Genomic DNA, 26,614 nt, shown 5'->3' with positions numbered 1-26,614 from the left:
TTTTATATTTGAACGATTTTATACTGAAAGAAATTCTATGTATATCTATACTTATATTATATATGTGAAAGTGACTCTGCCTGTTTTACTACCAAACAACTGAAGCGAATTTGAGAATTTTGTTATGAAGCATTCTTGGCCTCAAGGAAGACCATACTCTCCTTTTAATATATAAAATGCCACCTGCCAATGTCACGTGAAAAGAGACGGACGAGGACGCGGGCGCGGGCCCCGACTAAAATTATTTATTTTGTAAACCTACTGTACTTACACGTATAAAAATATATTCATTACAAAACGAATCTATTAAATATCTGAAAGCATTCAACTTGGTAGGGTAATACCCCATATCAACTGTGAAAAATAATGTATTTATTGTGTTCTATTCAATTCTTATACAATATATTTAAAGGGCAATCATAATGTGCTAATATATTGCCACAAAAAGGACATATGCTGATGAGGTTGCTTTTGTAAATTATATTATATGTACAATGGAAATAAAATTTTAAAGTGACCCTCGTTACAAGATGGAATTTGTTCGTCTGCCAACTCAATAAATAAAAAATAAAATACAATTCATGTACACCTCACGGTCATAGCTACAAACATATATTATTAACCTTAGCATATCAGTGAACCAAACTGATACGATATTCCCTTAAACATTTTTTTAACGCGCCTATTTAAGTAATTCTATTCAAAAATAATTTACGTAAGATAATAATAAAATCGTAACATCACTATTTATTTTTAATACTAATTAGGTAATATATTTTCAATCAGGTACAGCGATTTACATGAACGGGAGGAGCAGCGGAAGAAGCTATCGACGGTTCAGAAGGTTTTCAATACACTAGCGCTAGAAGCGCTGGAAGGTGGTGCTAATATTATCGATTTACTCAAAAGTCCTGTGGAAATACAATGTGAAGTGGCGATCGGTAATTATATTTAGGCTTTAATTATATTTTGGTCAACATACATTTTAAGCAATCAATACATAACTTTAATGAAGTATACACTCAAACCTCACTTGTGAATGAAATGTTCATTGGTGGAAATAATATAAAACCGCACGTTAGTTTTTGAATTTATCGCAGATAGACAGACAGATCAACGAGGCGAGATGTCTGCGAAATACGTATTATTATATCAGAATTGGTTCGAAAGTTAATTATTTACATATATAGTTATGCTTACGTTATCTCTTACTGTCTGAACAATTTCCCGAAAATGTATTGAAATGAAACCCATATATTGATCTGTCTTAAATTAATTTCACCTTGATTTAAAGTATTTTATGTAAATAAAGAATATCAAGCACAATCTTTAAATATTGTGTTTAATATTCGACATTTAAGAAAGAAAGACGTGGAGCATAGAAAAACTTAGGATCTTTAAATCCTTTTTAAAATGTCGGGTTAAAATAAATAAAAACTCGTTGATTGTGATAAGCAAATTGATTATCCTTGGCCCAGTGGTTAAAATACGTGCATCTTAGCCAATTATTACGAGTTACTTAAGCAAGCACTACTGAATTTTCATGTGCTTAGTTGTGGTTAGTGTTTATCACCATTATCAACCACCAATACGCATTGAATTAGCGCGGTGACCTTAGTCCAGCAATGTGACATTTGCAAGATGTTACTTTACTGTACTTTACATATACATAATATATCGTAGCAGAAAGGGGAGTAGGAAACATGTCAAGGATTGTAAAAGCATACGGATAGGATTGTTGTCTGCATAATTTTGTTGGGTTCGACATTACAAATTGTAATGCCGTCTTAAGCTTCAACTCTACATAGATTAGCAGACACTCGAGACTAAAACTAATCAGATTATTGAAATTGGTACGATAATACTTAATATTAATAATATTACAGGTAATATGGCCTTACCTTGTGAGCAATTTATGCATTTTTGTACGCTAAATTGACCTCTATACTCAACTTCATGCAGTTTTGTGCACAAAATTCACCTGAATACTAAAATATATTTTATTTAAAAATGAACAATAAATCCACTCTAAAATGAAACAGTACACTGGTGAATGACGAGAAATCGCTACATTCTGCATAGCTTAATCAAGAAAATAGTCCGACGGTTAACCTAATTTCCCGGAAACAACGGCTACGCTTGCATTGAAATATCTTTACAGTCTATTGCACTACTTGTTGATTGCCCGCTATAGAAATAAAATCAGTTTTAATTTTTATTCTATTCTACCTCTAAGCTTTAAACATTGCTAAGTAACTTTAAATTATGAAAATGGTACATAAAATTAATTCTATATTAAAAAGTATATGTGATATATATTTTTTGGTTTTAACAATAATATATTTATTTATTTTATTTTATTTATTTATTTATATAACACACTACAAATTTCTTTTACGGTGTTACAAAATCCCTGTCGGGTTTATCCGTACACCGGCATTCATGAAGAGCACTCGGAACTTTTAGTACATAAATATATTACCTGTAACACTATAAATACATAAGATTTTGAGTAACTGATGTTTGTTTAATTATAATTCATATGTGAGGGTATACGTTAAAAGATTTTTAAATTATGTTAATAATACAATAGATACTTACGATGCACTATTCGGCCGGTCGGCCCATAAAGCCAGTTTTGCGATAATGCATTTGAAAGAAATAACTTGTAAATAGTGCAAATACAGGATGATCCGTTGTCCATATGTCCAAATCTATGCTCGTTTGTTTTCTGCGGAACTCACTCACTATGTGTGACTCACTTAGTCAACACATATTGTAATGTATGACACTAATCTGTTGATCATAATATAATGAGACAGAAAATAAAACGTTTAAACAAAAAAAAAATTTATACACTTCATAATGACCACTAAGTACATGTATTTATTATCTGTATATTATTCTCTGCATTTTTTAATATTATTATAGTAACGTTAGGTTCATTTTTCCAGAATTATTATCAAACGGAAAACACCCCAAAGGTCTGATAGCTGTGTTAAGAGACATTCCAGATTTGGAGCCCGACGACTCCAAGCTAACAGCACTAGCGCATGAAAGATTAAAAAAATTACAAAAAAAGTTAGAAGACCTTTTACCTGAAACACACGTTGTTAGACTTGAGTAAGTGGACCATAAAAATTTATTGCCGCTATTAAATCTAAATAAGGAAAACTTTTTCACTTTTATACCACGATTCAATACTTTTTTATTTCTAATATATCTTGTTGTTTCACTTTCACAAATTCGTGTTTTGTTTGTCTGGTGACAGGTACTATAAATAGAATGAGCATCACAAAATTTTACCATATTAAATAATAAAACAATTGATTTTAGAGCCACATCAGCAGATTCATCTCGAACAGATGTAGCTTCAGATAATGAAGAGAAATTGTCGCCCTTTAGAGAAGGAGTACAGGCTGTGGTATGCTCGCTGGTCGATGACAGCCTCAGCACTGAACCTGATCAGGGCAAAGGCAGGAAAAAGACTGTACAGGTAAAAAATAAAACAAGCTATACCTTTTCTACCATTTGTTTTTAAAATACGTTCATTTAAAGTGATCTAAATAAAACAATGACATTAATATTGAAACAGCATATTTTAGTGTTGAAGGAAATAGTGTTTTCTCTTAAATTACTTTTAAAAAAGTTTATTACCTCTTCGTAATTAAGTATATTTAATGTTGCAGGAAGTTTTTCTGGAACATATTACTCATCTTAGGATATGTATAGAACATAATGAACTATATAAGGTTACTGTTAAACAAATTGAAGACGCAGCTAGAACTATATTAAATAATGCCAAAGAAAACTACGAAAGTCGGTCTCGGCACCCTCCAGTACTGATATACGGTCCCGATGCTTCCGGAAAAAGTTCGCTGTTGACTCATCTATATTTCAAATTTGAGGAAATCTTTCCGAAACCTGTCTTGAGGATAATACGTTTTTCTGCTTCAACGCCACGATCAGCTTACAATCTAGAACTGCTAAGAGTTATGTGCCAACAAATATCTATTATCTTGAACATTCCGGAAGGCTATCTCCCAAAGGACGCAAGTTTCGATCCCCTGTACATAAACAACTGGTTTCAAAGTTTACTGAGACGTTGCGAAGATATGGAAAACGAAATTCTGCTGATTTTTATCGACAACGTTCATAGAGTGAATCCTTTAGAATGCGATATCGTGACAGGCTTATCGTGGCTACCAATGTCGTTACCGAGAAATGTCTTCTTAGTGTGTACTAGCGCAGTTTCTTTGGAACTACTACAATTAACCCCGGCTCAAAAGGAAAAGTTTAAGGTTCAAAACTGTTATTACTTATTGGACGCGATAGATGATACACCTGATAATAACAGCTCCGGTGACTTCATTGATGGTGCTTTTGACAACTTAGAAGTCGTCTTCGGTTCGAAAGCCTTCAGCAAATTGGCTGGTAATCATTTGGTATTTGTGAGTTTCCGTCGTGTAATGTTACAAATAAAATTAACAGTTGCTCCCTTTGTGTTTCAGGTTACATAACTTGTTCCGAGTTCGGTCTCACGGAACTCGAACTGTTGGAACTTTTGATGCCAACTAGTAACAGTGAAGCTGTTATTACGCTCAAGGATGCCAACTTCAACTTTTCCACTTTATGTGTCGCTAAATATATGATGAGTAAGTACAGATTATGCTTGGATTTCTCATTGTAAACTTGCTCAACTTAGATTGGATTCTTTTTTCTAGCAAAGAGTTTGTGTGTAAATTTTTTGGTATATATAAGCATTATATAAGTTGATAGTAACTTGATCGTTCTTGTAAATAAAATGTTTACCCAAGTCAATAACAGAAAGTTGCACTTTTGACTTATCTTAGGTCTGACATTGTTAGATAGCAATCACACAGTATGAAATATGTGTTTATTTTGTTCATGTTTCAAAATAGAAAGTTATCAAAGAAGAAGAAAACTAAGTAACTTTTTTAAGCAGGGCAGCAGATGTTTTATAAAAGAAACATAATTTGTACAGTAACCTTATCCTGACTCAAAAATCAAGTAGAACCTTTTGACCAGTCTCAATATTTGTCAGAAATAAACAAAAAAGTCAGAGAACGGAGATAGGAAAAAGTGAAGGTCTACTCTATTTACAAACATTTACAATTACATTTTTGAATTTGTACAGTAAAGAACAGTTTACTAACATCACATTGTACTTGCATGTAATTGTAATTGCATAATATTTTAACATCAAAGATAAGGCTCATTCTGGATATTCGATTTCACAAACTGATTAGTAATTAGGTACATTTTTTTAAGAAAACGATGTTAGTGATGTATGGCCTTTAGACAGGTGATGTCCATAGACGGCTATTGTTCGTCTTCCTACTTGAAATAATTGTAAAGTTAAATAACTGAACTGTTTATTCACTTCCAATTAATAGAGTCAGTAATATCGGAGACCGTGGTGTCGGGTAGGAGCACAGTGCGATGGCGGGCTGCAGCAGCGAGTGCGCGAGCGCGGCGCCGCTACGTTCGCGTGCAAAGCGCGCTGCGTGACGCACACTCCGACCTCGCCGCGCTGCACTTCGCCAACTTCCTGAACGACGCCGATGACACTGACACCTCGGAAACACAGGAACCCGGCAAGTTCAACTCTCATTCCCAGCGACATCTATTTGCAGTCGGTACGTTTGGAACTCTGAATAAATATGATATATTAAAAATAACCCGGGAAGTGGTACCGACGAGAATCTGCGTAAGTCGAATTCGATTAAAATGGAATTCAACTTTACATTTTCTTTTTACGTAGCACTTTGGATAGTACTTAATAAAAAGCTAATATTATAATTTTTAAGCAAAACACTTTGTTTTTTTTTTATTTAGCTTTTTTTTAATTTTATTTTTGTGAGCTAATGTTAAGACGTAATATATATTATCACGAAACGTCTCCTTATTTGCCTACATTAGCAAATAGTGTGCCAAAATATAAAATGGATTTTTTTCCGTTACATCAGTAATTATACCTAACTGTGAATCATTTTTTAAATCCAACCTTTTTACTTAAACAGGCTGCGTTGATGACGATGCTCTTCTGGACTCCACACCTTTCCACTCCGCTAGCAGAACGGCAGCGGCATTCACGCAGAGACACGTAGAAGAGTCTTGGTTGCATCTTCTACTCGCCGGTGACTTTTCCAAATTGAAGGACCTGACTGTCTGTAATTTCGACTTCTTACTTGCCGCTGTAAGTCTCTTTAACTTTATTAACTTTTACATCAATTTGTACAACAGCTTTAATCTTCGATTTTGGATAATTTAATTTAATAATGTCGAAATTCAGTTATCTGACCGCCCTTTGCGAAGTGAATGATTTTTTGTCTCATATGATATGGGATCGGTTATATCTTCTTAAGTATTCATTCAAATGATAAAGTGTAAAAGACTATTTCAATTTATATGAAATATGAACTCATATAAATCAATAATAAATGGCACCTCAATTTTGTTATATAGACTATTATTCTAGACATCTTTGTATTAACACGTGTTCACATAAGCTGGTTAGACCATATATTATCTATGACTTTGTGCTTTAAATAAGCATAAATTGCTTTCGAAATAAATTGGCTTGGAAGCCCTGACAAGATCAGATGAGTTTTAGATGACTAACCTTAGGTTATACTACTATACTATACTACTATACTATACTATACTAATCTTAGGTACAATATTTATCTTATGCTCATCGGTTAAGGAAAACGTCATCAGAAAAAGTGGTCATCAAAAGTCAGTCACATGGGCATCTACTAACCCGTAACTCACCCGCACGATCCTTTCTAGAGGAAAGGTTTTTAGTCCTAAAGTTGAATATCAATAGACATAATTTAAATAAAACCTTGGCTGAACGTAAATAATAATCGCGCAAAGTCGCATTGCATATAATAAATGTAAATTATTCAACAGGTGCAAACAGTAACGATATCCTACCTTCGTTGTATTCTTGAGCACGTCCGTTGTTATATCCTGGATCGAGACGTGGAACTAGTTTACGGCGCTGTGAGAAAATCTAGCGACATTCTCACTAGAGATCCTATGCAATTAGGTGCTCAGGTAAATGTTTATTTATTATTATTTCCTTTCATATTTTTTACAAGATGCTTTTCTGTAATTTGTTTAATGAAACGATCGGCTGGCTATTCCTTTTCATTTTCAATAATAGAAGTAATAGAATTGACAAAAAAAACCCGATAAGATTCTTTCGCCTGTTCTGAGGTCAGGGGATCTGGGATCTTTCTTTTCCGAACGGGTATGGTCTTCTTTATTGAATAAAGGATCTTGAGTTTGTTTTGTGCTTGAATGAAATGCAAGACTTGTTTTTTCAAGCAATAACCCATCTGGTATATTTAGTTACCTATTAGTGTGATAAATTTAGGATATTACAACATTTATAGAAGCAATTTCTAAAATTATTTTCTAGCTGTAAAATGGTTTATGGACCTGTAGAGCTATTCAGTAAGAACTAACTTCGTATCTCATTCGTGAAATGTGCCCTGTATTAAGGTGATGCGTTATTTTCAACCCTATGTGGGTAAAAATAAGGCTATTTTATTTCCTTGTATGTAATTCTTTTGTTTGTTATTCCAAAACTCCGTCATGTACGTATTTGTAAGATTATTTTTTTGTTTGTGGTGGAAATGGTATCCCTTCTTCCAGTTTGATTTTATTTAAATATAAGAAGAAAATATACAAGAGATTTTTTCTTTGCTTAAATTTTATATTATTATGGGTGTAATTAAAAAAGGTTAAAACCATTATTTAATGTCATGACATTGGGCGATCATGTCTAACGGCAAGTTGCAAGTTTTTACAGACTGTATTAAGAAGTGATGTTTAGTTACTTTATAGTATCGATTGTTTATGTGTATAGCCGTTAATATATTGTATTGGTATCTATATTTTACTTTGTGGTATTTAATCAATCCCGTGTGGATAGGTATATTGTTGTGAAACACTAATCGACTTCTAAGTTTTTTAATAGTTTTTATAACATTACAAACAAATCGTTAAATTTAGAATTGAAGTTTCTGTAATAAAATTAATATGTTCACGATTCAAAATTATCATCGCCGAAATAAAATAATATGAATTTACGTTTTAATTATAATTTTGATTTGAATAAAAATTGAATTAAGTAGAAGAATATCAATCAAAGAGAATATTAAAATTTAAGACGTTGATGTCCAATTCATTAAGTTGGAAGCTTATTGTCAATCAATGCAAGCTTATAGCCTCAAAGACAAAACACGATAAAATTCCTGTGATGGGTATTTTATGAAGACATTTATACGGAACGTTAATTATAAATGTAGGTAACCTTCCCGTTGACCTTCTTCTCTATTATCATCGTTTCGGAATTCGCCATTATTTTTTATTCAAATGCAAAGATCGGAATACAAGATTTGAAGGATAATTACACGACTGCACATAAAAATGCTGCTATCAAGATCACGTATGTGTGTGACTTTCTTTATTCGTACATGTTCATTCATTTGTATGTATGAGTTAGAATTCTGACATCATCTCCAATAACACTATAAATCAATATATTTTTTTGAAAAGAGTTTTTTTTTTCAAGTAAAAAGAATATTGTAAATAACGAATTCTTTGTTTTTCAAGTCATTACCGTAACTATTAGTTATAGGCTAATTAGTTAATTCGCTAATATGCTGCTGCGGTTTTTTTTTCGATTTTACTCTGAACCACTATACTAGAATAATTATAAACATTAAGAATTCTTTAATCATATATTTAATCATGCCTCCGCATATTATCTTCCTCATGATATAGGCTTTAATGCCGAAAACAACAAATTAAAATATCAATATCAATTTATAGCAAGAAACCTTTTATATAACAGAACAGGAATCATTTTGACTCCTTCGATTACCATGTAAGATATTTAGATCCTTACCGTAAACCACGACTCACAACTATTGATTCCAAATTTAAAATACACACGTTGGATTTGTTGGATTTCGGTATAGTCTGAAAATGCTCTGTATAACACCCATTTGTTTCTCTAAAGGAGAAATTGTTTAGTCAAATCTTCAAACTTATCTAATTTTAGGCCATCCAATCTGTCCTTAACTAAGGCATTACGAGCCCTCGAAGTTTAAATAGCTCGAGATAACCCAAATCTAAGAAGATAGGGCTATGTAAATAAAGCAACGGTTAATTGCTGAACGTTCTCTGAGATTATATTCAACAAGTTCATGGCTTAGGGCATTTACTTTTAAGCATTAAGTACGCTGTTCTCACAAACATATATTTCTTGATATATATTTAATAGTCATGTATGTATTACGTTAAAGATGTTCATAATATTGATCGAATTATTTTATATCATAATTATTATACGACCCACCCCGGGTTCGCACAGGTGTAATATTGATACTAAATATAGTACAGAATTTTATTATTTATGACATTACATAGGCACTTCTAAAATTATTAGTGTTTAATAACTACAAATTCTTCATGTATTATATACAAAATCTGCCTCTCGACTCTGTATATTAAAAAAAAACCGCATCAAAATCCGTTTCATAATTTTTAGGACATAAGAATATATAAACATACGACCTTCCACAATTTACAAATAATATATAGGTTTTATTTTTTTGTCATACAATCTATTCTGCAAAGGCCATTAAAATTCTTTCATCATATCATACCTACTATTTCTGTTGTAACATAGGTTAGAGGTTAGCTTAGCATTTTTTATTTATGATAGAAAATAGTCTGAAATAATGGTATTTGTAACAAGTAAAAGGATAAGTGCTACCGAGGTACTTTACACACGTGTATGTATGTACGTACGGTTGTATTTATATATGTGTGTATATGTATATATACGTATATTCACAAACGAATACCATGTGGGTGAAGTGTATAATAAAACGTATTATAGACGAAACCACAAAATTAATAATATAAAAAGATTTAAGGGTTCGAAATAATTAATGCTAGCAGTAAATAAACGCTTTAAATATTTACAAAACACAATTTCGAGTTTGTCGGTAGACAAACCGTTAACTATAATAAAGCAGTGGTTTGTTTTGTAATCTAGATAATAGCGTGGCTGCGGCCTGCGGTGGCGCGGCGCGGCGTGCTCGCCACCCTTGTTACAGCCGCCATGGCGTGGTGCGACGGTTACGACAAGCCGCTGCTGGTACCACTTAATGGATGGTAAGTATTTTTTCACATGAATTATACTACAGTATGGATATTCGAACAGGCCCAGTGCTTAGATGGCGTGTATTGTCTCCATATTTTCATGGAAATTCGGACACATGTGTATTCCACCAACCCTTAGGAGGGTGCTTTAGGCCAGTAATGGGAAGTATACAGGCTGTTGCTATTGTTGTTGTTGTATGAAGCATCTGTAGTTGGTAAGCTTGAAGTGTGTGCCGCTGTAACGAAATCATTTGGGACGTCATCTCGACAACATTATCAATTATTCGATACAAGATTTTATAGATGATAAAAAAGCGTGGAGTTAATACCTGTTGACTTCCAAACAGGATATTTTAATTTAAATGTTAAAAAAGAGTAACTACTGAGTTTCTTGTCGGTTGTTCTCGGTAGAATCGACTTTCCGAACCGGTGGTAGCTTCACTTAATTGTAAAATGACGATTCAAAAGTGCTTGTAAAAGCCTATTTGAATAAAGTTTATTTTGATTTTGATTTTGAATCGTAAGTGGAATAGTGCGTAATCTGCTTCTTTATTTAAGCTGTGCCCTTTTGTTATCCTTCTATCACATGAATTTATTGTATTCTTAGAAACGTTAAAATAAATCTCATTTCATTTTCGTTAATGACCTTATTGTTGAGGTTTATGTCTTTGTTGTTTTAAAAGTTCGCGTAATGGCGGCTCGTTTGTTCGGCAAATGGCATGATGCTCTCATATGCCGTCATGACCCTCTCGGACGCTCTCTATCCCCTATTGTATCCTTTACAATGCTAAATGTTATCGTAATAAAAAATATTTATTTTATTAAAAATATTTGTATTCATGTATTTTTCTCCATATTTATTTGATGTTTTTATAATAAATTTATTAGTCGCCCGAGTTTTAGGGCGTTAGTTATCATGTGTTAAGTAAAAAAGGAGTCTATGTCCTTTCTTTGAGTTCAAATTTACTTCATATCAAAAATGCGACAAACAGACAGACAGAATGAGTTACTTTCTCATTTATAATATTAATATAGATATTTTCAATAACCATAAATTTTGATGTTTGGCATCTACCGGAACTATCACGTCGGCCGCATTTTTATAAACATAGTCTCGAATGATTTTAATGTAATTGGATTCGATGCCACTCATTCTGATTTTGAATACCGAGAATTCGACCATCACTATGCCGATTAAAAACTATGACTTTACAAAACATTGAACAGTGTACAAATACAAATTTTAACAGATTCCTGTCATATATCTATAGTGAGATGTTTTTATATATTAAAATAACACTTATTAAATTCTCTGAGATAGCGAATATGAAAACGTTGTCACAATTCCCATAAACACTAAACTCGAAACTAAACCTCGCTTGACAATCGAATTATTATGTAATAAGAAAAAAGTAAAATTGTCAACCTAATATATAACTTATTAAATTACAAAATGAATATAGGTATTATAAAGACGATTCATGCCCCGGCAGGCTAGCTTGTAAGGCTTTAAAACCCGAGTCTTCAGCTCAAATTTGGGGTATGCCCTTAAAATTATTTTTGAATATTTCTCTCTAGCAACTTTAAGAAGAAATCCGGCGGTAGGGTGTTACACCTTTGTATTATGCATAGCTCCTAAAATCATTCATCGTGTGACCGATCTCTCTGACTGAACTGCTGTCTTATACAATCATGAGAATGAGGAATTTTTCCTTGTTTGAGTTAGAGTTTACAAAAAAGAACTAATTTCAAATTAGTACTTCGAGTGGCTAATGAGCCATCAGGACTTCTTTTTAGCCATTACTCATTTCGCATATGTGCCAACAACCTTAAAAGCTCACATGTTACCTTGTACCTATAGTTACACTGGCTCATTCCTTTGTAGAAAAAAAGCAATTTTAAGTATTACAAGTTTGATAGTAATATAAATATAAGTTTGATAGCAATATATGTTACAAGGATGATACAAAATAGAAGGACACAAAACCAGCACTTCTAGTTTTTACAATTTTTCAATTGTCGTCATTAGACCTCGATACTATAAACGCTGAAGACTGGTTAAATTAACTTATCACAGAATACCCTGTTCTATCTCTGTCTACCTCGTACCTCTGATTTGAAACATCTTATATTTGCATTACATAGCCCGTTTATAGAAGAAGTTTAGAGGCTATACAACTTCACGCTTCGAGACTGGCGGAGCGGAGCCGTAACGCTATTTCGCAAATGTCAACCAACTTCGTAAAGTTGATTTAATGAGGCGCACGTGATGTACTCTTAAAACAGGCATTTATAATTCAAATTGAATCCCGAACAAGCAAACAATAATGTACTTAAAACTGAATATCGAAAATACTTATTCTACAAAAAAGTATATTTATATTGTTATACACAACAGCTCATGCTTTTCAATTATAACAATAAGAGTATAACACTCGAAACGGACGCCATATTTATTTTACGTAGTCGTCACAAAGCCTGATGTAAAACGATTTCACTTTAAGTATAGTCTGAGCAAATATCGCTTTTTTAGTGTGTAGATAGATGGCAAACAAGCAAGAGTCTGACCTGATGGTAACTTAGTACTATAGACATCTGCAACAAAAGGAGGCTTACAGGTGTGTTGCAGACCTTTATAAAATGTGTAGATTATTTTTATGGAGGTTCCGAAGTCGTATTGGTTAGGAAAACCCGCTGGTGAAATCTAGGTAGAAAGTTCTTTAAAAACTACGCTGTTGTGTATTGTCGGTTATCTAAGGGAAGCTTCAGATTCTGATGTTCGAGGATGAAATTCAATAGCCGGTTTTAATCCAAATAACTCGTTGGAAATTTCCCTGTGGAAAATTATCAATATTTATGTAACAGTTGATTAGAAATATAACCTCTTTTTATTTAGTTATTGGCATTTAAAAAAAGAACAATACGCCACAACCCTCGGTAAGCCATTGTAAATCCCGGAATAAATCAATAAAGCTCCCAGTCACATGTTTTACTTTATAGTGATTTTTCCGGGTGGCGACTCAATTTTTATTGACGTCCTATTTTTAATCCAGCTACCAATTGTACATGACATAAAAAATATATTAAATACTAATAATAGTTTTCTATTTCTCGTCGTTTTTCTTCGAATACTTTCAAATGTCCCATTTATTCCACTAAAAGCCTTCATATTGAATGAATAACGTCCCCATATAATACAGGCATATGTATTATATAATTATAGTGATTGTGGTATTAACCCAACGACCCAAGCGCCGTCAGCCGAACAAACCTAACCGCACCTGCGACCCGCATCTTTTGTACATAAAATGGACCGTATTTTAACATTTTTTGCAGCCAGGTTTTAGTATTGTGGTAAGCGAAAATGAAATGATATTTGTCTTTAATATTTATGAACATCTAATATTTGCTAAGTTACTAATTTAAAATTCATTTTTGTAATCATAAATGCCTTATAGTATTCTCTACACGTGTGTATAAACTATATTAAGCATTGAGTTCTTGTTAGATGATATTTATATCAGATATTTTGGTATATCCATGCTAATGTTGTCCTACTAACCAACTTGAATTACGACGGTCGTTTTCAATGGACGGTCCGAGCAAAACAAACTGCGCAGAAGATATAGTGCTTAAGTGTATCGTATATCAATACTATTGACATACTCTATAGTTCAAACGGTGGAAAAGAGAACCTACTGAGTGTCTTGCCGGTTCTACTTGGTTTAATCTACTATCTGAACTGGTGGTATTTTTAATAGATAAATGAGCAATGGATATTATTTTAAAAAATTAAATATTCTTAAATTTATATCAGACGATAAATATTCTTGGAATAAATTTGATGGGCTTAAAAGTACCTATTGTCTGGATTTATTTTCCTATGGTAAGCTTTAGATTTTATTTCATCTCGTTAATGAGCGATTAATTAATTTTAAATATGGAAATAAATCTATTGTAAGTTAATCTTAATCAATAGTTAGTTCCATAAACGCCTTAAACCTTACGCAGGCAAAAAATAAAAAGCATCAAATTACAAACCAAGTTTACAAACAATACATATATACATGTACAATGTATTACGAATGCAATAAAGATAAATTCCAATAAAATTGGGTACCTGTAAATTTGCTCACCTCACTCACATTAAGCAACAAATTGTCACACATCCATTAGGGGCTTGTCGATGTAGATTGGAACTGCAATTAACACGCTAATCGTTTTGTTTATCTCTCTCATTAACTTTCTCGACCTCATCGACGGCACGAGGTGAGGATCGTTTAAGTAAATTGCTTCGATCGTTATATGGACGTTTATAGGGTCTCAACGTATGTCGAGGATAGGAATCAATGGGATGTGAGTTTTTGTTGGTCCTCTAATCCGTAATTGGATGAACAGGTTTCATCAGCTGTAATACCAGCATTTTGTGTTATTGATGTCACAACATATTTGTATAGATTTGAGTTTTATATATTACTTACGACCCACCACGCTTTCACACAAATACTATAAATTTATTACAGAATTTGTTTATTTACGATATCATATTAGAAACTTCTAAAATTATCAGCGTTTCTTTACTATGTTGACCATGTAATATATGTATACAAATCTTACTATCGAATCGATCACTAATAGATATATAAAAAAAACACATCAAAATCCGTTGCGTAATTTAAAAGATCTAAGCATACATAACGACAGACAGTGGTAAGCGACTTTATTGTATATAGTATGTAAAGATTTAGAAATATAATAATAAATTCAGAACGCATCTCCACGTGTACAATTTCCGATAAATAATTCATCGGCGTTCGCTTGCCTTATTCAATGTGTTGTGGGTGGGAAGTTTTTCTCTCATTCATCACTTATATTACAACACGTACTTACATATTGACTTCTCTTCGTTCGCTATAGCGCGTCAAGTGTAAGTTGGCGTGTGGAAAAAACATGTACTAATTTTTTTTGTTCATTTATATCTTAAACTTTCCCAAAATGTATTAAAAATGAGACGTAGAGAATTATTTTCTAGGGAGATATTGGTAAAATAAACAAAAACGTGGCAAGACAAAGGTGTAGCAGGTGCTGCCACAGGAACGCCAACTTATACTTGACAGTCTATATAGTACAGTTTCCATAATCAACATTTACAATTTCACATATAGCCTTATTCGGAGAATAAATTTGAATATAGAATATAAATAAGAATTATTTATAGAGACGTCGAAATTATGAAAGTGTTTACGTACAAATTATGACATCCAGGAATTGTGGCAAGGATGATAGCAAATTTCCTCGTTGCATTGCAATTCCGATTCTCTAGGCGAACAATGAAACGGTCCTTTTGTTACCACAAATGTTGGCCGTTTGCATTTGAAACAATTGGACTTTCCATGAGATATATTAGAGTTTATATAAATTTTACGTCTGATATCGTCTTTTCTTAACAGGCTACATCCACCAATTGCATCAACTGTTCGAGTGGTATCAGTGGGTGGTTCAACTCCGGGAGCTGGAGTCCGGTTACTACAACTTGCACCATCAGGGCAGCACTTGGTACTGGCACCATCTGCTGGTGATCCGCAGCTATGGCACGTGATGTCTAATTCAAAAGTGCATACTTTCAAAGGTAAGTTAAGATAAACATTGATTTGGAATAACACTTTTTAGCCAGTAGTTTTCTAATATTTGTGTTTTTCTCAATTATAAATAACATAAATACAATACACTCAACCCAATGCTCAAAAAGGATTTAATGCGATCGGATCGAATATTATCATTTAAAAATAGAGAGACGGTTATGTCATTTAATTTAGAAATATATTTATTATTCATTTAAATAAAGAAATACATATTATTATATTTTACGCTGTACATATATGGAATCAATATAATGTTTGAATACAGAATTATCATAATGTACAGCTGTTACTTAATACGTTGTAATGTGCGCGATCCTGTTATAATAATTATCAGAATATTTACCTCTGAATCAAATTCAATTACTTTATTCAATATAAATGCATTTCAATGGTTATTCAATCAAAATCAACTACCGGTTCGGAAATAAATGTCTTGAAAACAACAATCAATTTAAGAAATAAATAGTGGAATTATTTATTTCAACAATAATTGTTGTTTACAGTTTATTATTTGAGAAGGGATATCGTGTTTCATTCGGAACGTGTGCTTTCTATGAGAGTGGATTTTATAATAATATTTCTCAAACAAACTTTCCTTAACATTTTTAGATTTATTAAATATTTTATATACTCACATACGAGTTAAGCTTAACGCATACAATATCACGCGAACTTCTGTTATTTTCACAGCTTTAACTAACTAATATTGAATTATGATTTGGAGTTTATAATTATATATTAATACTTATTACCTCATGGCGAGTACATAACAGAACCAATAGCAATTTTATTACAGATTAAAGAAGTCCAGGAGCTTAATGAGGACTTACGAATATAAATTAATTATGTTAAGGAAATATCCTTTATCTTAGGACAGGCGCGTAGTCTCAACAAACAGCTAGACCTATCATTATAATAATAAAATAGTTTTATTTATCAGGGGTACTGTAGATATATTTCACATAATACTTGCGAACCATAGCACTACTCCTTACAATTTAACACATCATTTTTCGGTACATCGAACTATCGAAATTAACGTTTATGTAATTAACGTTTTAAAATAAGTGGAATCACCGTTCAGAATCTTTCAACAGTTTACAATCTCGCGGGATACATAATAATCTAACGATGTTTACAGTTTTTTAGTTGATGTTACAAAACACAAACGCTTCCTAACAACCCTAAGCCTTGTTCGGGATTCTGACGCACGCAACTTCTTTGTGAGCGAACTATATTAACAGCTGCTCTCTCATCTCACCGTGTATTTAATTAATAAACTTAAATCCGTTGTCTTAACGCGTAAGTATACGAGTATATGAAATGGCTTTATTTGAGTAACGTTGATTTCTTATGAATGCGAGTAGCTGCAGAAAGACCACAGTGGCGTACATTTGGAGAGCTCTATGTCCAGCAGTGGACGAACCTAGGCTGCTGATGATGATGATGATGATGATTTCTTATTACCGTGTGATAGTGATACTATGTGATATTTATTATTCTAAAATAAAAATTCAACTCTAAATTCAGTATATAATATTTACTAAGCTTTCATTCACAATATTTTTATGTGTATAGCTAAGAAATCTTTGGCATATTTTGGCACATAATGTTTTTTTCTTTACTTAATCACATGAGGCGTATTACGGCGTTAATACCTCTGTCTAATAAATCAGTGCGGAACAAGACCTTGCGCTGAACGGACTTATGAAATTTTGCTCGGTAAATGCTGGGCAGGGTTTGAGATTTCCGCTCGGCATATTTATCGGTAACGCCCAATCGGGCAAGGCTAACAACGTGTCGTAAAAACTTGTATTGAAACATAATATAAATTTAAAAAAAAAACGAGTCTTTTCGGTGATTGATAATAATCATTTAATGTGATAGTTGCATGATACGTAGTCTCTTTTTCTAATCAACTTATACAAACATTTTGACCAGAATGTCGTGAACTCGTACATTAATTTCATTCATAATAGATGCCGTTAATCCATGAAGATGCTCTCTACGAATTTTCGCGAGAGGAGACACGTCGTGCGGGAAGCTCAATTCAAGCGTTAGTCTCAAGTCAACAACGACTCAGTTCAGTACATTAGTAGTTTTAATTCACGTTGTCATAGATATTGAGTCCACGGGAAAGTTGCTCTAATTATTAGATATTATTACTATTATTACTATTTTTTATATTCCCTTGTGTCGTTAATTGATAATTCTATACTTAATTTTTCAAAAATGCCGTTTGTAGTAGCTTTTTACAATGACACTTTCCATAACTCGGGTCCGAAAAAAGAATCGACTTCAATATAAAATAAATCAGGAATATATACAATATATTTTACAAATATTATTAGAAACAGGATATTGTTTTATGAATAAATATCATCGTTATATGAAATTGCTATTATGTAGAGCATATTTCCAGTTGAATATTAATCGCTTGTGTCATTTAACATAGCGTACGTGTTCCCACATATGCTCTGGGAGTAGAAATGGAGCTCAGAATCTAGCAGCTAATATTGTAAACTTGCACTGTAACTGAAAGGCACGCCCTCGTAGCTTGGACTATCTATAACCGGTATAATCTTCAGTCTACATATATGAATTTTTAATAACAATTAATGATTTATAATTAATACCATACTTTAAATATATTACATTAATTATATCAGTGTTATTAGTTATATATATTTCGCTTAAATTTTTTCTGCAGACAGACTGACGGATTTACATGTTTTCACCATATATTAATAAAAGACATCATTTTTTAATTAAAGTAATGACTAATAAGGAAAAAATTAACAAGCATTTCCTTAGCGTAAAAGCAATGACATACGCTCGTACATGTAACATATTTTTAATGAAGAAACTAAATCCCCTATTTATATCACGCAGTAACTTTATCTGCGATATAAATTATTACCTCATACATCATGGCTACAACAACATATACGTGTAATACTTAAAAACAACTCATATTAAAAATCTAGACGAGTGATTCCCAAAGTGGTCCATGGGGACCCCCACGGGAGACATGATGGGGGTCTACGTAAGCGTGAATTAAAAATGAGGTCCATAAGATGTTAATGGGGGTCCACGAAAATTTATCTGCTTTTGATAGTAATGAGCAAAAATGTTAGCATAGTTATATTACCTTATATATTTTTATTGTAATTCTATTCTTTTAATAAGTAAAGAGTTAGGAAATGTACTATATTTCGTTTTTTGTTTACCTATCGGAATATAGGGACTCAGAAGCGATACATTTTTATTTTTTGGCGACTTTAAGGATGTGGTAGAAATGCAGCAGCAGAGGGGTCCAACGAAACCATTAAAATTTTGAAAGTGGCCCATGAGAAAAATAAGTTTGGGAACTACTGATCTAGACGCATGTATACATTAAACTAGAAATGTGATTGTGAAATTAAGCACTGAAGCGTTATATACAAGTGTGTAATGTTGGAACATGTTTTAGCGCAACATTGCCCATTTCGTTGGCGTGAACTAATTTTGGTTCACTTTTCTATAATATTACTTAAGAGCTGCATCAATACATTTGACAAAACATACAATAAATATGGAATTTTAGTACAATCCTAGAAAAATTACAACATCAGCCTTTAAATTTCCCACGTCTGAGCTAAGGCCTAGTCTACTTTTGAGGAGACGGTTCGGAACATATTCCACCACGCTGTTTCAATGTGGATTGGTGGAATATGTGAAATTATATATTAATGTGGCAGAATTTCTGAAATGAGACACATGCAGGTTTCCTCACGATGTTTTCCAAATTAAGCACATGAATATAATAGTGGTGCTTTATTGAGTTTGAACCCGTAAACTTCGGTTAAAATGCACGCGTTATAACTGGGTTATCTTGGCTCTTAAAAAAATAATTTTACTAATATAAATATCCATAACAGATAATTTGTAAATAACATTATACTTCTAATCAAATATGTGACCGCGTCCGTGTGACAAGAGTAGGTCAGATAGTAATCACTTAGTGCAAAAACAGTAATCCATCAAATATAACTAACAGCATTTAGCTGATCAAATAAATTAAAATATGCTCGTAAGAGAAATGTACAATAACATTTTAGGTAAATGAATATTTTGAATACCTTCCGAGATATTTATGACGAAATTAATTTTACTCAACGATTGTTTTACGAATTTGACATTTTACATGATGAATTTATCACATTACATTACTAAGAAAGACATTGATAAGAGAAGAAGAAGAAATGTCGTTATTAAAGTTTTATATAATATATAATACATTATTTTTTTCAGCAGTATTATTAAGGTTACAGCATAGCAACCGTTGCTATGAAATAAGTATATGTTGCAGTCGATAAATCAGTATGATGGGATATTATGCTACTGTACATATCCATGTGTGATTTCTATAGTTTTGATTTGATGTGACTTGATATCAATCCGTAACAAATATGTAATAGCGACAGTTGCTATGCTATAAAGGTATAACACCACAACACAGCACAAATATCTTAAAGTAACATTTCAATGTAAATTAGCTATGACTTCAATATCATATAAATGTATAAAAAGTATCATATAGAACTACACCAGTAATCGAGGTTGATTTGCTGGCATTCATTAAAGAGTTCCGTTATCTTCCGAAACTTATCATCAGATCTTTACAAAATTTAATTTGGAATAAACTTCTTTCGAATTAAGTAATCTTGCAAATTCATTTCGGTTATTACCAAAAATACATACAAAAAATGTATAAAATAAACAAACTAAACTGAGAACTTTTAAAGGTTAAAAACGAAGGTAAACAACAGTTCTAAATCTGTTGTAGTAATTGATACATTAGGGTCGGTGAAACTAACTTCGGATCTACATGTAAATCGCTTCGAGTAAAATAACAATTTTGCCCCAAACTCGGGCGATTTGCGTTATGGATGGATTGGATTCTTTATAATGTTTAAAATGAAACTCACGATTTTCCAATTATTTTCTGCATAACGGAAAAGTCGTTTCAGACACCTGGGGGAATTGAATCCATATCTAAACTCACTCGATGAATATATTTAAATATATTATACAGACCAATGTTTATAAATATGAAGTTTTCAATAGTTCTTAGTTGGAATGCTACGTGTCTCGATGAAGAGGGAAAAAATTATGATTATGAAATAAATTGACTTTGACGTTTACGAAATGAATAGTGTAAATGTTGTAATTGCCGTTCGAATGCCCACTGCTGGGCTTAAATTTTTTACATCTCGTTAAAAGTAGTTATACTTGTTTAAGTTAGTTAATGCGTGTGCCCATCCAAAATGTGTTCGCACTTGCTTATGTAACAGATTTCACCCCATAAAATACCACCAATTCGATGTTGAACCCTATCACTGAGTACGAGATGATGTTTGTTGCCATCTGTGTTAAGTAATACTTGATTTAAAAACACAGATGAAGCTCATGAAAACTCGATGTAGCCCACCCAGATTCAAACTCGTAAACTACCACAGTTTATGTATTTTAACCACTGGACTATCTCGTTATTAATAAGGATTATCTAAATCCAGTATTACAATCTTAATAGATTCCTTGAAAATGTTAATGCTATTAATTTTAGAGCTCCCGATAATAATTGCGTGAAACTGTTCTGGGCGGCGAGTGTACGATATTAAATTTAATTGATCAATACCAAGCTCTCATTAATATTGCTTTCAGTCCTCTGTTTATTTGGCAGGTTTTAAACTACAGTTTGTAAACTAATTAATAATTTGAGTAACTCGTTATTTACAAGAATTTCGTTAAGTGGATTCTGTTATCGTTTTAATCTATCGTAGGTATTTCTGTATAAAATGTTATTTATTAATATATCCCAATAGTATAAATAAAAATAAAAATTTTAACAAAAAGAAAAACCGACTTCAAGCAAAACAATATTTTTAAAGAAATAAAAATGCACTAAAAAGTATTAAAAATAATTGCATATTTAACATATTTTTTAGAGTCCTCCTAGATTAAATAAATGAAAAATATTGGACTACTTAAAAGTCGATTTACGATTATATAACGTAGTTATAGTCATTGTTAGAGAAATGTCCCACGTTTTACTGCAAATAACAAAAATTTATCACAATATCCAATATGGTACAGTAAGTCATTAATACACATAATTAACGATAAAATAAAAGCACATTCACGTTGGAAAATATACAAAAACCCAAGAGACTATGATGAATTTTCATTATTACGGAAAAGACAAAAAAACATTCAGGAAAAATGCTATACTCGATTTAAACTTATATCCAAACTAGCTTTTGCCCACGACTTCGTTCGCGTGGACTTCAGGTTCGTCCCGTCTAGTCTAGTAATCGCTTAAAATCGCTTCGTAAATAAGCCATTATTTCTCGTACAAAGTAAAGAATAAAAAATGGTTATTGTGAGTTATTCCTAAGAGATAAACATATACCATCACGGACTTTTTTGTAGACCTTTTTAAGTTGTACAATACTGTTGTACATTGTTTTGGTCTATCTTGTAGGATTCAGTCAGCGTTTGCAATGTAAGCGCAAAAAATGTGTTTTTTACGACCTCACATTAGAAACCTCAAAAATTGTAGCCTATGTGTTATTCTGATGTATAAGCTATATTGTGATAAAGTTTCATTCAAATCCATTCAGTAGTTTTTACGTGAAAGAGTAACAAACATCCATACATCCATACTTACAAACTTTCGCCTTTATAATAGTAGTAGGATATTACTCAAAAAATTCCCTAAACTGCTATGGTGGTACCAAAAATCATTGCGTAGTAAGAACACTAGGTATCCTAATAGTCTAACATTAGGTGACCAAAGTTTCAATACCATTGACGAAATTTGTTCTGGGTTCAGCACATTTTTTGAAAGCGATTTTATGAAACAAAATAATATTAATAATAATGTCAGTTTAAATCTACCAGAATCAGATGAAAACATAAACAAATTAATCATTAGTGAAAAAGACGTATATGATATACTAAATAAATTAGATACAAGCAAGGGAGCTGGTAGTGATAATATTCCTGCAATATTTTATAATAAATGTGCGAAAAATCTTTCTAAGCCCCACTCCATAATATTTAACAAATCGTTAAATGGCTTTGCTACTTATCCAGCTAAATGGAAAGAAGCATTTTTAATACCCTTGCACAAAACCGGTCCCAGAAATAAAATAGAACATTACCGGCCAATATCAATAATTAACACAATCAGTAAAGTATTTGAAAAAGTTATACATAAAAATATTGCGTCACTAATTTACAAGTCAATACCCCCACAGCAACATGGGTTTGTTAATAATAGATCAACTATAAGTAATTTATCAACATTTACTAATTACGTAATTATGTCTATGGATCAAAAACAACAGGTTGACGTGGTATACACAGATTTTGAAAAGGCTTTTGGCCGAGTAGATCACATCATCCTATTGCAAAAGCTACAAGCACTTGGTATTAGAGGAGACTTACATAGATGGTTTTATTCGTATGAAGTAATTACAATGAAATCACATCTGGCGTACCCCAAGGTTCTATCTTAGGACCACTACTTTGTAACGCCTACCTATATGACATTTCATACTGCTTTAAATCCGCGAAATTTCTCATGTTTGCAGATGATAAAAAAATATTTTTATCTATTAAAAATATTGATGATTGTAATAAAGTACAAAGTGATTTAGATAACCTAGTTAAATATTATAAACTTAATAAAATAACCCTAAATATAAATAAATGCCGACAAATAACATTTACACGTAAGACAAAAACTATAAACTATTCGTATAATTTCAAAAATATACCTTTACAAAAAGTCAATCAAATTAAAGATTTAGGTGTTTATTTAGATTCTAAATTGTTAATGACAGATCAAATAGAACATGTTAAAAATGCAGCTTATAAACAGCTGGGCTACATTAAGCGTGTTTGTAAAGATTTCACCAATATAGATTGTATCAAAATGCTTTACTTTTCCTATGTACATATGTACATACACAATAAATTTTATGCTGACATAGATTTATTTAATTTACCTAAAGGAGCGTTTAAAAAAGCAATAAAAAGCAAATCAATAATGACATAATCACACACACACACACACACACACACACAATTTCACAAACATACACACACACACACACACAAAATTTTCACAAACATACAGTTTATGAAGAGTACCTATACCTATCACAAATTGTTTAACTTATAGAAATAACTAGTAAAAAACTTTCATATTGTATCAGCTCTTCGAATTCATGCTATAATAGTGTAATCCTTTTTCGGTCATAATTTTTGCATTATATTGTTAAATTTTATAAGATATTGTAACACTGTTGGATTGCCAAATAAAACAATAAATAAATAAATAAATATTTGGAGCCGGTGTCAGCCAAGAAAACCCTATAGTATACGTTTGTATATCCTAATATAATTTCTTTCAATTTTTTGAATTGTTTTCTTACATACAATATGTGTAAATCTTGAGTTTCAAAAATTATTATCTAAATTATTATTAATATTAACTTGATCTATTTATCCGTTACTCGTTCAGACAAATCATGGAACTGTAATTCATGAAATTTGATATGTAGCAAGATTGAACTATAACTCTGACAGGTTACTTTTTTACGCGGAATACTGATCGATCTACCTCTAAAACATGAGTAAAATCGCTGGCGTGAACTTTTATTTATTAAATAAATAATAATAGCATAATTATAGTGAATGTTATTCGCCCAATCAGCGAAATTCGACCATCATTATTATTGTAAATTTGAGGGAAACATGCATACGAAATTGCGTATTATTATAATTGAAAAATATTATATTAACAGATATTATTTTATATATGAAGAAATATGTAAGGTATAAGCCATACACAGTGTATATGCCATTAGGAATTTGAATAATGAAGTAACTAATAATATACCAAACAAAACAATGATGTCGATTTCTTACAACAGATGTCATTATATTGTTTCTTGAAAATGTTAACAACAATATAATGTACATAAAAATATAATCATACTATATTTCACTCTTGAAAATGTACATTAAAATAAAAATATATTATGCAAGGAACGTGGCGTGCAACATGCATATCATTTCCATTCCACATTTTAATTTCAACAAAATAGGTATATTGCAATTTGAATCGCAGTCGACTCACGTTTCAAGCCAGTATTCCAATATCAGAGAAACGTCGTCGGGAATTATCCTCTACTACGGCCGATCACAAAATGTTAATTTAATAAGATTGTCCCTGCCGTATTATAAATTGTTGTTATTTTTATATGTATTTATTTTTATTTCCCGTTCGATTTTTAAATAAACATTCGTAAAACAATTGATTCTCTATTATGCCACTCGTTTTTATTTATATGTGTGCGTCTATTGAAATGTGATGTCAATTTATTTTCAAGTATATTCTGTAATAAACACTAACTCTAAACTATGTAACTAAATGTGTTTGGTACTGAGCCTTAATAAAAGCTTAATAGGTGTATTTGTTTGTTACTATTTGTTATTATTCATCGTCAATTTATTTGTTATTATTACAATATAGAAAATAATATCGAACTATATATGCAAATCTTTATGATTATCATATTTGTCGTTATAAATGGATATTTTGTATTAATATTGTAACTTTTCGAATCTTTAGAGAGATTTGGGATAGGAACTGTGGAACATTTTTATAAATCAAAGCGTGGTTAGGGTAAAAGCCGACTAAGGGTATTTCGGTAACGAGCATCCATCAATCGATCACATAAGTGCCTTATCCACAACGTGTGATGGGCGAGGAATCACAAAATGTAAAATCTCCCAAGTAAAAGTATCCCTAAGGGTATTGACGTCACAAAGGCTGTAAAATGCTGCTAAGTTTGTTTTCCATATAGTTAACTGCAAACAAATATATGGCTAAAGAACAACCGGTTTTTTATATTAAATGGTATGAGTTCTCATTGCAATTCATAAAATAAAATTTAATGATATCTCATGAGTTTTAAAAAAAATATTAAAAATCAATTTATATAATATACCAAGTATGCACATTTAATCTTTTAGTTTAATATCAAGTTTTCCGAGCGAAATTTCAGTCTGGAAAATTTTTAGGACTAGCGAACTTTGCAAGACATATTATGGAGCTCAAATGTGTTCGCAAAGACAAAGTACCCCTGTTCACACTCTCATCAACGACAACACTAAAATACTAGAGAAAGTTTATCTAGATATATTTGCAATTTCCTGACTCAGGATTACTACTAGGAGATAAAATAATGGTTCCATCTAACTGATTCAAATCGGAATTTAAATCCAGGACCGTTTGGGGTAAGATCTTTATCAGAATGCTACTAAATCCTTCCAAGACTTAAAAACTATACGTAGGATATATACATATATTCAGTTATTGGTTTATCCAATACTAACTGGTAGCGGAAAGTGTAACTAAAAAATATAAATAATTCATTGAGAGAAAAATTCTTTTACATGTATTTTCTCTTCTTTTTCAAAGACAAATTTAATGAGTATTATTAAGATATGAAATCATATTCTTCTATTTAACAGATCAATTTAATTTCATACAACACTTCGCTATCATAGTGATTACACGGGTTTAAGGACTTAGGCAAGTCGGTACGCCCAACAAAGCAAATTTAATTTAGCTCCTTTGTTGATCGGAGACCTAAGCTTCCTAATAGAGAAAATACCTTCTAGTATCTTCTATTATTAAT

General features: G+C 31.8%; 1 protein-coding gene across 1 annotated transcript in view; it reads left to right on the top strand.

The window, feature by feature from the left end:
* Positions 1 to 26,614, top strand: part of LOC124530159 (protein qui-1) — a 121,311-nt gene that overhangs the window by 72,968 nt on the left and 21,729 nt on the right. Inside the window, exons 6-15 of the mRNA XM_047104149.1 lie at positions 787 to 941; positions 2,955 to 3,123; positions 3,337 to 3,496; positions 3,690 to 4,434; positions 4,512 to 4,655; positions 5,418 to 5,660; positions 6,045 to 6,220; positions 6,940 to 7,086; positions 10,106 to 10,224; positions 15,663 to 15,841. Of these exons, the coding sequence (XP_046960105.1) occupies positions 787 to 941; positions 2,955 to 3,123; positions 3,337 to 3,496; positions 3,690 to 4,434; positions 4,512 to 4,655; positions 5,418 to 5,660; positions 6,045 to 6,220; positions 6,940 to 7,086; positions 10,106 to 10,224; positions 15,663 to 15,841 (2,237 nt within the window). The remainder of the gene's footprint in view (positions 1 to 786; positions 942 to 2,954; positions 3,124 to 3,336; positions 3,497 to 3,689; positions 4,435 to 4,511; positions 4,656 to 5,417; positions 5,661 to 6,044; positions 6,221 to 6,939; positions 7,087 to 10,105; positions 10,225 to 15,662; positions 15,842 to 26,614) is intronic.

The sequence above is a fragment of the Vanessa cardui genome, chromosome 6, assembly GCF_905220365.1.
Source record: "Vanessa cardui chromosome 6, ilVanCard2.1, whole genome shotgun sequence".
NCBI lineage: Eukaryota > Metazoa > Arthropoda > Insecta > Lepidoptera > Nymphalidae > Vanessa > Vanessa cardui.
The sequence above is the reverse complement of the archived record's forward strand: the minus strand, read 5'-3'. Positions and strand labels throughout refer to the sequence as shown.